This window comes from Desmodus rotundus, chromosome 6, assembly GCF_022682495.2.
Source record: "Desmodus rotundus isolate HL8 chromosome 6, HLdesRot8A.1, whole genome shotgun sequence".
NCBI classification, from domain to species: Eukaryota; Metazoa; Chordata; class Mammalia; order Chiroptera; family Phyllostomidae; genus Desmodus; species Desmodus rotundus.
In genome coordinates, this window is record NC_071392.1 from 4,123,191 (window position 1) to 4,137,225 (window position 14,035).

The 14,035-nt window shown below is 46.8% G+C and overlaps 1 protein-coding gene across 6 annotated transcripts in view; it reads left to right on the forward strand.

Annotated features, from left to right (window-relative positions):
• The first annotated feature begins 292 nt into the window (after nucleotides 1-292).
• The window catches only part of IMMP2L (inner mitochondrial membrane peptidase subunit 2), a 614,910-nt gene continuing 601,167 nt past the window's right edge, over nucleotides 293-14,035 (forward strand). For 2 of the 6 annotated variants that reach the window (XM_045197291.2, XM_045197292.3), the window contains exons 1-2: nucleotides 393-646; nucleotides 821-893. In XM_045197291.2, the coding sequence (XP_045053226.2) occupies nucleotides 548-646; nucleotides 821-893 (172 nt within the window). In that variant the 5' untranslated portion in view covers nucleotides 393-547. Of the gene's footprint in view, nucleotides 359-392; nucleotides 647-820; nucleotides 894-4,297; nucleotides 4,318-14,035 lie in introns of those variants that run through there. The other 4 variants (XM_053926192.1, XM_053926193.2, XM_024563154.4 and 1 more) reach the window with 4 other exon arrangements.

Genomic DNA, 14,035 nt, shown 5'->3' on the forward strand with positions numbered 1-14,035 from the left:
CCCTTCGGGGCGCCTTAGGGGAAGACCGGCAAGGAGTAAGGACGGGTTGGCAGCTGTGCACTCGGGTTTCCCCACCTGTAACACACTGCAGGGGGCTAAAGACAGAGAGCGTCAGACTCGCCCCTCGGCTCTCTGTCGCCCCCTCCGCCAGGAACACGGTGCTGAGTTTAGATTAAGCGCAGGCAACTGCTTGCTGAAGGATCAGTTGGGATCCGTTGTAAAGCCCTGCCGGGTTTTGGGTGTAACCAGGCATGGGCGGGCCTTGGCGTGGTGCCAGCACGCAGGGGGCGTGGGCGGAGCTTGCAGCGGCGGAGGCGTGGCCACTCGGGCCTGCCCCCTGGGCTGAGCTGCGCAGCGGGTGCGGAGGGCGGGCACCCGCTGTGGGTGGGGGGCTCTGAGAGCTGGTGCGGGTTGGGGCCTGGGCACGCAGACGCTGTGTTGGGGGTTCCCGGGGCCCGGACCCTCTTCGGGAGGCGGTTCCAGGCTGGGCAGGCTTTGCTGTGAGCCGAGGGCCGTTAGGCAGGGACTCAAGAGCGTGCGTTTGTGCATGTGCCGAGTGGAGGCCGCCCTGCTGCCACCTCCTCCAAACGCCGCCGAGCGGAAGCCAGCGCCTCCTGCAGACAGCGGTCCGGAGCCCAGAGTCAATGTGCTGCTCCCCTCCCCAAAGGGAACCTCTGCGGCCCCAAGTCCAGGCCGGGAGGGCGCGCTGTGGGCACGCGCTAGTCCCTTCCTGCAAGTGTTGGGCAGGTGGTGGGAGTTCCTAAAGCTTGAAACTCAGAATTTTAAAACACGTGTATGTCTCTGTCCTTTTTACTTTTAGGGTTTTGGCCAAATTGGGAGAGGGCACACAATATCCACTTACCCCTTCTCACCGAGGAAGAGCGGGAGAAAGGGTAAGTAGGGAATGAGCAGGGATGGAGGGAGCCAGGACTGTGCAGAGACAGAGCAGGGGACACAGGGTCTGGACCCCGGGGGATCTCGGATCCAGTTCCCCGTTTTCATCAGGAATCTGAGGCCCACCTTGAAGGGTTACATTCTCCAAGCTCAAGAGCTTTTTCAGGCTTACAGACAATATAGAGTTGGCTGCGAGTTTGCCCTTGCCCTTAACTTCTTTGGAACATTGGTTTTGTACCTCTCAGCTCTGACTAATACCTGGGACTGTACTATTAAAGAATCCTGGTGCTCCTTGATTATTAATGGGAAACACTCCCAAAGATCTTGACATTTTAAAAGGGGACTCCTGTAAAAATTCTTGAGGACTCCAAAGCATAAAGTTAATAGCAGTATCATCACACGTGTTGAATTTCTTTTGGGATCTTCTCTCGAATTTACAGAAGAACGTATTTTGGGGAGGAAGGCCTTTTTTTCTTGACCTGTTTTTGATACCACATCATTCTGTTCACTTCTGAAAAGTTGCCACACAGCACCCTGAAGTCCTTGGAGGTCGCTGTGATTTCCAGTGTGGTCTCTGTCATTGGTCCTTTTCTGAGAATTCTCCATCCCTCTCCACCGCATAGCTGCCCACTCCTCCCCTGGAGGTGAAATGAAGCCCAGTCCTTCCCAGAAGGTTGGGAACATATAAACCAATGCTTTGAATTAGTTGAAGTTCAGGTTAGCCCCAAAGAGGAACAGGGAAGACTGCCCTGTGAGTATTTAGGCAGGAAAATGGGAACCGCCCCTGACCCTGACATTGGCTCTCTCTGGCCTGAGCCTGCCTTTTTATTGGTTTGAATGAAGTGGCAGGTGACCGCCTAATTTACTTTCTGAAAACCCAGGAAATAGTTGTTTATTGATGAGGGGTTCATTCACTGATTCAATAGATTTTTATTTATTTGTTGATGTAAGTGGGGTGGTAGAATGATGTTGGAGACGGCTCTTTTGGGTCAGGCCTGCGCCTGTTTTCTGTGGATTTTCTGACTAGCTCAGTGTTCACGTCCAGGGCCTTCCCTATACTGATCACGTGGTGTGCGGGTCTGTCCATGTTGCGGAAGAACAGTGTTATTTGTCTGACTTTCTGGTACTTTCAGTAATAAACTTTCAACGCTGACTGGCCATGGTGATTTGTGTCCTGCAGTGAATAGTGTAGTCACTTTCCCGGTGTAATAAGTGTATTGTACCAGTATCATAATTCGGTGAGGATAATTTTTTGAAGTGTTCCATGCAGATGACCTCAGATTAGGAGGCTTGCAGAGTGTTGGGGATGTGACACTTAAGGAAATAAACACTAAAGCTCATGTGCATGGGTTTCTGTACCTTGAACCTTGTTTTTTATCGAAGTAAAAAAGGTGTCTTTTTCTGGTTACAAGGGTTAAAAAAGGTATTTTAAAGTTGAACCTTGCAAGGTTATAAAAGGTAGAAAGTGAATCTCCTCTGAACTCACTCTCACATGTACACTGTCAACTGTGTTGATTTCTTCAACTTTTCATTTCATAATTATATATTATTATTTGGCAGAATTCTAAATTTCTGCCTTTTTTTCTCCATATATATATTTTTTTTTCTTTTTTTTCTGGCTATTTACCACCATTCCTGTTTCAGCCCAGATGCCCCAAGTAGAGGCCGCCTGCCTTTTACATGTAGTCTGTTCAATGTGGGTTTGGTTCCTGGGCTCTGATCTGGTTAGCTCTGCCACTGTGGGCCAGTTAAAACTTCTCCACTCCTTCACTTGCTACTGTCAGAACAGAACAAGGAGCATTTAAAATGACTGTGTACAACAAGCGGTGGCTGGCTCTGTGTGATTCCTTCGTTGTTTCTCCACCTGGTCGCCCATCACTTCCTTACGCCTTTTCCAGTGATGGTAAAAAGCAGCCTAGTATTTAGCTTCTGTAAGGGTGCCAGGCCTCCTGGATTTTTGCATTTGCACAGTGATCTCCTCTTGTTTCTAATCCTGGAGTTTCTGGGACAAGGACTGACACCGGCTGTGGCTCACGCTCCCCCTGTCTGGTCATTCCACAGCCCTGCCTACGTACAGAGGGCCAGCTTGGAAATGGAAGGGACAGGGTTTCTATAACGCGTTGAAAAAGCTCTGACACGTGCCCAGAGTCAGAAAGACATACTACTGTGTGTAGCTGAGAGCTTAAAGCTAGGATTTCTATTTCAGAAATGTCTGTGGCTGATAAGAATGATAATAAAAATGCTGATGCTCCATGTCTGAACTGTCATGATTTTGCCAAGGTGTGGGTTTCATGATACGGCTGAGCTGAGTATTTGGTGTAACTAATGCTGCTCCAGAAGCCAAGGAGACAGGTCCGCAGACATCTGATTTCACACGAGACGTCTGGTTTCACTTTGCTAAGGAGCACATTTTGTCAGTAGATTATAGGCATGTCAAATGTACCCCCGTGGTTTGTGGCACTTCTATCATGAGTTCTTGTCTGTAGGATTTAGTGTGATGTTTTATTCAAATGACAGCACACTGGAAATGAGCACCTGGTCAGAAAAGCACATTTCCCACAGGTGGCTTCCAGTGTCATTGTTCCTGCAAGTTAAGGTGGAATAGTTTCTATTCTTGGTGATTTTTTTTGTGTGTGGGAGAAAAAATTTTAAAGAACAACATTATTTAAGGACCCTTTGTATTCCAAAAACTTATTTCCAAGTCTGTTGATCGGGGTTATTATAGGAATAAAATAACAAGTAGCATTTAGATTTCTAGGGTAGGGCCCCCAAGCTGTTTTAACTCATTGTACGCCCGTGAGGTAGGAGTGGTTCTGTAGACTCTCACCAACACGGATAACAGTGTTTTGGCAAATAACATTCTGAGTTCCAACCTGGAATGGCTCGACCACATCCCCCTCCACTGTGAGGTCACCAGGGCCATAGAAATACTCCGGAGGCAGTCTTTCCTGGGCCGGCTGTGTCACTGCTTAGCTGTGTGATCTCCGACACAAATCCCTCCTCTGTGTAATGGGGCCCTGACTCCTCTTCACTGTCAGGCTGAGCGTTTGTGAAGTAGCACAGCATCGGGGACAAAATAAGTCCTCAGGCAATAGTAGTTTCATCTCCTTCCCTCCAGGCCCTTGCCACAAGAGCAGAGACACCCTGTCTCCTGCAGCCCAGGCCAACCCACTGGTGCCAACATGGGGAATTCCCCGTGGACTCGGGGATTTGGTTGTGGGGACTGGGAAGGGGTATGGAGAGAAGGGACAGAGGGGACGAGGGGTGAGCTGAAAGAGGGGGAAGCCAGGCTTTTCTCAGTGCACAGACGTACATCGATGAATTACTTGACTCAGAAAGAACCACCTTTATCTCTGGACTTTGGGTTGCTCTCGTCAGCTGCTGTGCTGGGGACTCTGTCCTCACTGCCTGTGTAGTCCAACGGTCAGTCTTTTTCTTTGTTGCTTTGGTTCTACCTGATTAACCATGTATTTCATTTTTTAAAAATGGGTGGACTTAGTAATAGAGGTCTGTACTTCATTAGGGTCTGTTTTCTTTGTTTTCCATCCTCAAAGTCCAGTGGATATCTTCTTGTCCTTTCACTGGCCTATAGCTCATTCATTCCTCTTTAAAAAGTTTTTTGTTTTATGATATGCTGTGTGCACTGAAGTAGATAGAAAGGGGAAAAATCACTGTCCTTGATCAAGGAGTTTACAGTCTAGTAGAACAGTAGACACCTCTACCCAATTGTGTGCCATCGGCCAGTGGGGTTACACGTGGAGAGGAAGGCTCCCCAGAGCTGTTGATCCCTGACGGCGATGCGGGGGACGGGGCTCAGCAGTGGTTTGTGCTGGAGCCGCATCTCGATGCTGAGTGGGCGTGGGCAGGTGGATGGGGGGGGGCAGGGAGCGGCCCCAGGTGGAGCCAATAGCTGGAGTCGTCGTCTGGAATTCTGGGAGCAGCGCGTGCTCCGGGAAGTGAAATGACAGTGAGGAGGGCCAGGTCAGGAGGGGAAGGAGGTGCTGGATCGCCGATTCAGGGCCCACTTTCTATCCCACGGGTGGTGGTGACGCACTGAGGCCTGTGTGGGACACGCGAGGTCGCGGACGCCGTGTGCTGGGTAGGTTGTGGGTGGGGCGCCGCAGGATCGGGCGCCAGGGCGGACAGAGCATGAGTCTGGAAGACGGGGTTTGAGAGCTCAGATGAGGGCGAGTCATGGGGACGCTCAGAAGAGAGAAGGGTTAGGGAGAATGTGTAGCAGGAGGGAAAACTGGCTGGTCTGTGTGAGCGAACGTGGAAGGAATGGGAAAGCGGGGACGTCCGTGTGGCCGACTGGCCAAGTTCCTGGGTCATGAGAGGGGGAGGGGACGAGGGAGCAGGTGTGAGGGAAGCCGAGGAGTTCAGGTTTGGGCGTGTTGTGGGTGATGGCTGGCCGGGTCACCGGTAGCGGGAGGGGCGCAGGGGGCAGTTGGCCTCCGGACCCTGATGCATCGCAGGGGCCGGGGAAGCGGGAGGTGCGGGTCTCCGAGGGTGTGCGTCCTGGGAGCGGGGGAAGGTGTGGATGGCGACGTGTGAAAGTGCTTGGAGGGGCTGCCCAGAAGGAGAAGACAAAGGGGCTGAAAGTCAGGCTAAGGGAATACTGACGTTAGAGCGACAGGCTGGGGAATGGGAGATGGAGGGCCGCTGAGGGGGACTGGCCAGAGAGTCTGGGCGGACAGGCAAAGTCAAACTTTTCAGGCCACTGGTAGAATTCCTAGTAGAAACCAATGAAAAATGTAATGTTCCAGCCCTGGCTGGTGTGGCAGAATGAAGGGAAACTGGAACATTTAAAGCAAAACTTAAGATCCATCGTGCAGCCTTACGGTTCAGTTAGTTGGAGTGTTGCCAGTGCATCAAAAGACTGTGGGTTTGATTCCCAGTCAGGGCACATACCTACTAGGTTTGCAGGTTCGATCCTGGTTAGGGCACGTACGGGAGGCAAGCAATTGATGCTTCTTTCTAGCACTGATGTTTCTCTCTCGCTTCCTCTCTCTCTCAAACCAATGAAAAAAACTAAAAAAAAAAATGCAGAGCTCCGAATCAAGTGTGACGAAAATTGTAAAGTGCTTGTTAAAAGTCGTCGGTTTTGTTGGAGTGGCGGGGGCAGAAACTACACTACCGAGGGTGACGGGTAACAAGGAGGTTCTCGTGAGGTGAGGAGGTGTGCCGGGCCCCTCCTCGGAGATTTGGACTTCGTGGTCTGCAGTCCAGAATTTTAAAAGCTCTGCAAGGGATTCTCTAAGTGCCAGAGAGGGAGAGCCCGCCTGCAGACTTGACTTCTGTGTTTGAGGGGAGGGGCCACGCAGAGAGGGAGATGGTGAAAGTGTCCTTGCCAACCTCACTGGTCTTCGATTGTCATGGTTTCTTGTGGATGCAAATCAGGTGGCCCTACGTTGGCTTAATCCTCCCTTTGAAAAAAAAAATCCAGCCCTGACCCACCCTCGAATCGCCTGTTTACACAATCCCTTTGAGGCCGGAGGTCCATTGCTGCCCCGCTCTGTCCCCATCTGGCCCTTCTGCGCGTGGTATTCTGGAGCCTAATCCAGTTGGGCGTGGAGGGGAGGTCCCCTTCTTTTATAAAAAGTTGCAAATTTTTGAACGAATGTGTACCAGGAGACTAAGGGAGGAATAACCATACAAAACATGAAAAAGTATTCAATTTAGCAAACGCTCACCTGCTACCTTCAAGGCTGTATAAGCTACAAGGACCTAGAAGAAGGGAAGGATGAGTTACATAGGGTTCCTGTCCTCATGGAGTCCGTGTGAGGAATGGATGTGACCCTAGTGCCCTGGGCCATGTGTGCTGTCACAGAGGTGGAGCTCAGGGTGTAGACACTGGACTTCTCTATGTGTGTGATCCCAAAGGCTTCCCCAGGGAGGGGACGCGTGAGCCAGGGCTGGTCGAGGAGTTAAGGGATGGGGTGCGGAGTTTCAGGATGTGAGACCAGGAGAATAAAACAGTCCTTGGTGGGCCCATCATGGCAGCAGAAAGAAAGTAGAATGAGGAGGTTTGAGTTTCCCACTTCTTCCTTCTTGTCCTGTTTGGTGTCTTGCAAGGCATCTTTGTCTTAGAGGGAGCTCTTAGGGGACCCGGATGTTTTCACTTACATATGCGGTACTAGCAGCTTCCCCCTCTGTAGTATGAACTTTTTGTGAATTTACTGCCACTGGTTTATCATCTGTTGACGGCAAAGACCGATCAGGGCAATGAAATCAACATCTCTGGGGATGATGGCTGGTCCTGACATTTTTCAAAGTGGCCCAGGAGTTCATGTGGCAGCCAGGTGCTTAGCGGGTTCTCAGGGACGTCCAGAGCAAGCAAGCACCCTCCACCCCCCAACCCACGGTTCTTCCTGTGTGACTCCTTCAAAGTCTCATTGAACTCCGGCCAGGTTTGGTAACTCACAGCATGTTCTGGACTAAGAATACCCGGCAGGTAGAAGTACACATTTTTCTTTTATGTCATAAATCACAAAAATTTAATCTTTGCAATTTTATCCAAAAGTTTATTCTGCAGGCTTGGTGTTTGTGATGGCACTTTGACATACACACTTTTTTTTTTTTTAATGTCTTTCTGTTGACGAATGTTCGTAGCATTTATGGCCAGCGTTTGAAAAATGGTCTTGTTTATGGCTGGAAGACAGGCTGGGACCACATCATCCAGTCCCGGTTTGGGAATCACGTGCAGCAGACACTTGTTGAGGAAGGGAGTTGTTTGTGATGTCGTGTTCTGTGTTTCAGGATGACTTAATTTCATATGATCTTTGCGTTGCGTGGACCGAGAAATTCACAGCCTCTCAGGAATGTTCTCTCCTTTCTGCTCCCTCTTGCGTATTTTCCTGTGCAGGTGTCTCTCTTCGGAAGTCCTTTATCTCCTTCACCACACTCTGCCTTCTCTGTCTGCTGGCGGCACCTCATTTTCTCCCTGTCTTTGGACTCAGTCCATCGATGTCCACTTGGGGGACGAGTGGGCTTCACGGGGAGGGCAGGCATCGCGGGGAGCAATGAGTATGTAAAGAAGCATTCCCCTGAAGCTGGGGGTGGTCGGCAATAGTGGAGCTAGAAAGCTGTAATCGGTAGCAAAAGATTACAGTTGCCTTAATCTACCTTACTTTTTTAACAGACTATTTAAAAGATTACAGTTTTAATAGGCTCCTGAAGAGATTACAATTTTAATAGACTATTAAGAAGATTACAGTTTAATAAACTATTTAAAAGATTACGGTTGCCTTAATTTACCTTAATTTTTTTAATAGACAATTTTTTTTAGAGCAGTTTTTGGCTCACAGCAAAACTGAGTGGAAGGTAGAGATTTCCCACATTCTCCCTGCCCACCTCCCACCCCTCCCCCATTGTCCACATCACTCACCAAAGTGGTACATTTGTTATAACTCATGAACCTCTGTTGACGCATCATCGCCCCCCAAAGGTTATGGTTTACATTCGGGTTCACTCTTGCTGGTGTACTTCTATAGGTGTGACGTTTGTGTTGGTGTAATGACCCGTATCCACCATGGTAGTACTGCGCAGAGTCGTTCCCCTGCCCTAAGCATCCTCGGCAGGCTGCCTGTTTGTCCCGCCTCTGCTCAGCAAGCCCTGGCTGCCACGGGTCTCTTCACTGTCTGCACTGTTTTGTCTTCTCCAGAATGTCCTGGAGTTGAAATCATATAGTATGTAGCCTTTCCCCCTTGATTTTTAGTTTGCCCGAGAGAGCAGATTATTTACAAAGCATTTATATATTTTTCCCAAGAGCTTAGTTGTTTAATAAGAGTTTTATTGGTGTCAGATTCAGATGCTAAATAGTTGTTTAGCTTTGTTAGAAAGTGACTGTTTAGTATTGTTTCGATGTAAGGGCGGTTCCAAGTGTTATAGGCACCATTAGTGTGTGCTTGTTACGCGTCTCAGTGTTTCTCGTGTGTGAGACACGCCTGGGAGTCTGGACATGGGGGGACAGCGTTAGAAGGGTCACAGTTTGACACCTTCTGGGCTATATGAGTCCCTGATGTTAATACTCCATATGCTTCATCAAACCTTTATTTTAAAACTTAAAAAAAAAAGTAAGCATTAATGATGAATTTCTAGACGTTAGTTACGTGGAGTGAGAAGAATGTGGGATGGAGCTATGAAGTTAGGCAAGTGCTAGCTCTACTGTCAGCGGTGTGAACATGGACTTGTCTCGGAGCTCCTTTTCTTTGGGAAAACGGAGTATGTACTTCATAGGTTGTTTCTGGGGACTGCATGAGCTGATTGTAAGAATCCTATGTAAATCTAACCCATTATAAAGAAATATAAGGAATTACTGGTTCACGAGTCATATCGGGTTACTATTTTCACCTCTGTAATTTTGTTTTGTTTTGTTTTGTAGACAAGTAACACAGGGAAACAATGATTTGAGGTTAAGAAGGCAGCACAGGAAGTCCTCACCTTCGTCAACAGGTTTTTGGAAGTGCGTCAAAACAATGTATAACGAAACACATTTCACCAAAGGCTAAATGATACAAACAAAAGCTATGTTCCTACGGCATCTCATCGATGTCATCACTAAACGATGCTGAACGAAATGTTAATGGAGGACCTGTTGTACTGCTGAAAAGATTCTGTAGTTATGTCGGAGAAAAAACTGACTTTTTTTTTTAATCTGAATATGTCTCATTGATTCAGCCTGCTTGTGTCTTCTTAGGAAAGCTGTTCACTTGGAGGTACTCTGCTTGTGTGCTTGGCTCCAAATCACATTTATTACTTAGCTGTCAGCTGGGGTGTTAGTCTCCCTTCCAGAAGCATGAATTATATTGCCACACTCTGTACAGAGTCAGAGGCACATTATTTCCTGTTTATGGTGAGAAAAGGTGAGTTTCTAAAGCTCTTATGACCCGTCTCTGTGTGGTTGAAGTCGCTAGAGCCAGATGGAGTTCGGTAGAAGAGAGAAAAAAATAGCCTTGTTGAAGTCCTCAGGCAGGTGATATATTGAATATATTTCTAGGTTCAGTCAAAGTGTCCGTATAGTTTAAAATACTAGAGGGACGGCCAGGGACATACTAATGAAGTAAAATTATGGAGAACTTTACATTTCTGAGCTGGAGACATCTCGACAGTGCTTAGTTCAGACTAAAAGGGTAACAGTCATTTTCAGTCAGTTCAGTTGACATCTTCATTATGATGCGTTTGCAGCTTTTCGTAGCTACTTTCTTCCATTACCTTCACATACCTCATTTTGCCAAAGACAGAAATATAGTGTGTGCTGAGGCGAAAGGTGGAAGAATGTCCAACGACCAGCCCCTCAGGTGGACGTAGGGAGTCCAAAGGGAATCGTCACCGCTGAACAGGAAATGGGACCCCTCTTAGGTGCTCTCTGCCTCCGATATTGGGGACGGAGAGAAGAAAGTTGAACGAGCATTCTAGAGAAGTGGGCAGTAGAACTTTCCTGAATGTGTTTGTTTGGAATGACTTGTCTTCATAGCAACCAAATAGAATGTCACTTTCAAGAACGGAACAGGGCGATGGCATGGGTTCTGTCCCCTGCTGGCCGTGGGCTCCCATGACCTACCCAGGCTGAACGTGGGGAAGCGCAGTGATGCCTACATGTCCCAGTGAGCTCTCCCTGGATGTTTAATCTCAGATCTTGAAAGCAGGATAAAGAGGAGGTATGGCTGTTTGCTTTACAGGCGATGGAGAGTGGAATGGTTGAGTGAAGGGCACAGATTCACGCCATCTGAGTCTTGCTTATCTGTCTTGGGTTTTATATTAAAGAAAGCAGAGCGGGGAGAGTCGGCTCTATCTTTTATCCTCAGCAGTCTCATCTTTAACTGCTCTCATCGTCTGGGTGCTTAAAGTTCACCGGAGACGATCACTGTTTGAAACCCTTAGGCAGGAAAGTAGAGCAGCACATGACCTTACTCTGGTCTTTCTGCAGCCTGCTGTCCTGTAGCCGTTTAAAATCGGTTTATTGGGTAAGTAGAAGTATATCTGCATTCTAATCAGCTTTGAGTCTGGACCGTAGGGCTGGTTAAGCTCTAGAGTGTAGTTCGTGATCTTTGTAAAATTCCTATGTGACCAGCTCACTCCCCTGCTTAACGTGGCCGTGGCTTACAGTGGCCCTTTGGGTGAGGTGAAAACTTGCTTAGACTGGCCTCTTTCACCTGGCCCTATTCACCACCATTTATCACCACCATTTTTCTCCTTTTTCACTCCAACCTCAGCTCTCTACACTCCAGTCAGGCTAGCGTATAGACAACGAGTTCTTATTTACCTCGACCCTTGTTTTATTTTATTTTTTCAAATCTGAGTCATACCTTCTCAAGTTCTGGGTGCAGCTTAAAGGTTTAGAGGCCACTGCCCACCCTGGGTTGAGTCTCCCTGCCCTGACATCCCACAGCACTTACTTGTCTGCATTGTACAGTGTTCTAGACTCATACTGAATAGCTGTTGGATCCATGTGACCTTGACTGGGAAAGAGCTGAGAGATCAACTTGGACTGACCTCTGAAGAAAAGGAAGAACATTCAGAATGTCAGGCATGGGTTGAACAAAGACATAGTGGCAGTACCTTTGTTCTTCCACTTAGGACCAGTGAGACACTATCCAGCTACAGTAAGGGGCTGTGGGATATATAAATTGAGGTTAGCTTGTGAGTGACCTAAATATTAGGCTTAGTAGTCTATAAATAGTAGAGAGGGGATAATTGAAGGATTTTTGACTGGGGACTCATGTGGGCATACCGTGTTTTAATCTGACAGGGTATATAGAATAAGTTGGAAGGTAGAGGGAATAATGAGAAGTAGACCAATCGGGAAACTAATTTACCTGCAAGGTAGTGAGGATTTTTACTGTGATAATTGTAGGGATAGGAAGTAAGACATGTTCAGAAGCCATTAAAGAAGAATGATAAAACTCAACTGTGAGAATTCTGCATTGCCAAAAAACAGAATAAAACTTAAAAAAAACTTTCAGAAAGCAAAGACAAACTAGGAAAAAAGATTTGCAATTCATATCATAGGCAAATGGCTATTTTCAAAAATATATAAAGGACTCAGAAAGAAAAGGGGAAGAGACGAGCAATGCAATAGAAAAGCAGACAAAGCTCTGAAGGCTGCGAATAGACAGAGTAGGAGAGATGCAAAACGAACTTCAACGAGATACCGTTTTTTAGCCGATCAGATTGGCAAAGAGACACATTTTGGAAACAACGTGTCTTCGAGCACGTAGAGAAATAGGCAGTGTCGTCTTTCCTCACGGGGGTCTGAGTTCTCCCTGGAACCAATTCGAACATAGTTAGCACACATTAAAAGACACGCCATTTGATGGCTGTGTCCTACAGGCCTTGTATGTGTGTGAAATGATATATATTTAAGGATATTCTTGACAGCTATCGGAAACAGCTGAAATGCTCATCCTCAGTGGAGCGGCTAAATAAATTATGGCACGTATAGTGGAATATTTAGTAGTTGTTTAGAGTAACGAGGCAGTTTATATATACTGAGGTTGAGTAATTATTGTTGAAGAGGTGAGGTGTAGACCCGTGGGTATTAGTAGATTACTGTTGTGGAGGTGAGTAAATGAAGGTACTGTTTTCTTGTCTAGGCACAGGACATCTCTGGAGGGAATTATTAAAAAAATGGAAAGTGCCTCTGGAGATTGGCTCTTGGTGACTGGGGAACAGGGTAGGGAAAGAGTCTTATTTTCCACTGTACACCCCTTCTTAGATACTTTGAGTTTTGTATTTTACAAAAAGTGTAAAAAGGAAGAAATATATTCAACTCAAAATATATTTCTCTATTACATGTTGAATTGTAAATACAGTAGAAAAATGCTTTTAAAAGAACTCCACAGTCCGTATAAATGATAAGGGGTTAGTAAGTATATAGAAACTCTGACCACTCAGCAACAAAACACAGTCCAGTTAAGCAATGAGCAAAGGGCCTGAAGAGACCGTTCTCCAGAGAAGACATACAAGTGGCCGACAAGCATTTGAAAAGACGCTCAAGCCCACTTATCGTTAGGGAAATGGAAAACAGAACCACAGTGAGATACCGCTACCTCACACTCACTAGGGTGACTACTATTTAAAAAATCAGAAAGTAACAAGAGTTGGTAAGGACATGGAGAAATTGGAATTCTTGGGCATGCTTAGTGAGCATGTGAGATGGTATAGCCGAAAACAGTTCAGCAGCTCCTCAGAAATTGAAAACAAAATTGCCATACGATCCGGCAATTCCGCTTCTGAGTATAGACTCACCGCAGCTGAAGGCCGGCCCTCTAACACGCATGTTCCCAGGGGTGTTGCCCGCAGTAGCCAAAAGACGGGAGCCACCCAAGTGCGCACAGGTGGGCGAACGCACAAGCAAAACGCGCTGCGGCCGTACAGCGGCGTCTCACTCAGCCTTCAGAAGGCGGGGCATTCTCACACATGCCACCATGTGTGTGAACTTTTCGGACATTACGGTAAACAGAATAGACTGGTCACAAGAAGACAACTACGGTAGGGTTTCATTTACATGAGTATTCAAACTCACAGAGACAGGAAGTGTTAGAACGCCGAGGGCCAGAGCCTGGGTGTGGGGGGGAATGGGGGGAGTTGGGTCATGGGTCTGAAGCTTCACTCTTGCGAGACAGAGAGTTCTGGGTACCGTCTGCACAGCAGCGTGGACTTGCTTGTCACTGCTGAACCCCGTACTTAAAAATACGTATACCGCGTTTGTGTGTATAATGCGCACCCACGTATTTGGCCCAAACTTTCGGGGGAAAAAATCTTTCATTTACATGTTTTAATTCAATTTTGTATTTACTTATATTTAGATTCTTGTCTTTAGTATTATAAAGGAACTTTAGCATTTATTTTTGAACATACCATGGCACAAGAAATTTTATGTAACCAATAATTATAAAATGCAAGAACAGATACAAGGTATTTCAGGTACTACCAACGTATAATGCACATCCTTCTTTTCCCTTAAAAATGTGGGCAAAAAGTGCTCATTGTACACGGCAAAATATGGCACTTAAAAGTGGTTAGGATGATAAATTAGTGTCATGCATTTTACTGCAATTAAAAATATATATATATACATATATATGCATATATGTGTGTGTGTGTGTGTGTGTATGTATATATATATATATATATATAT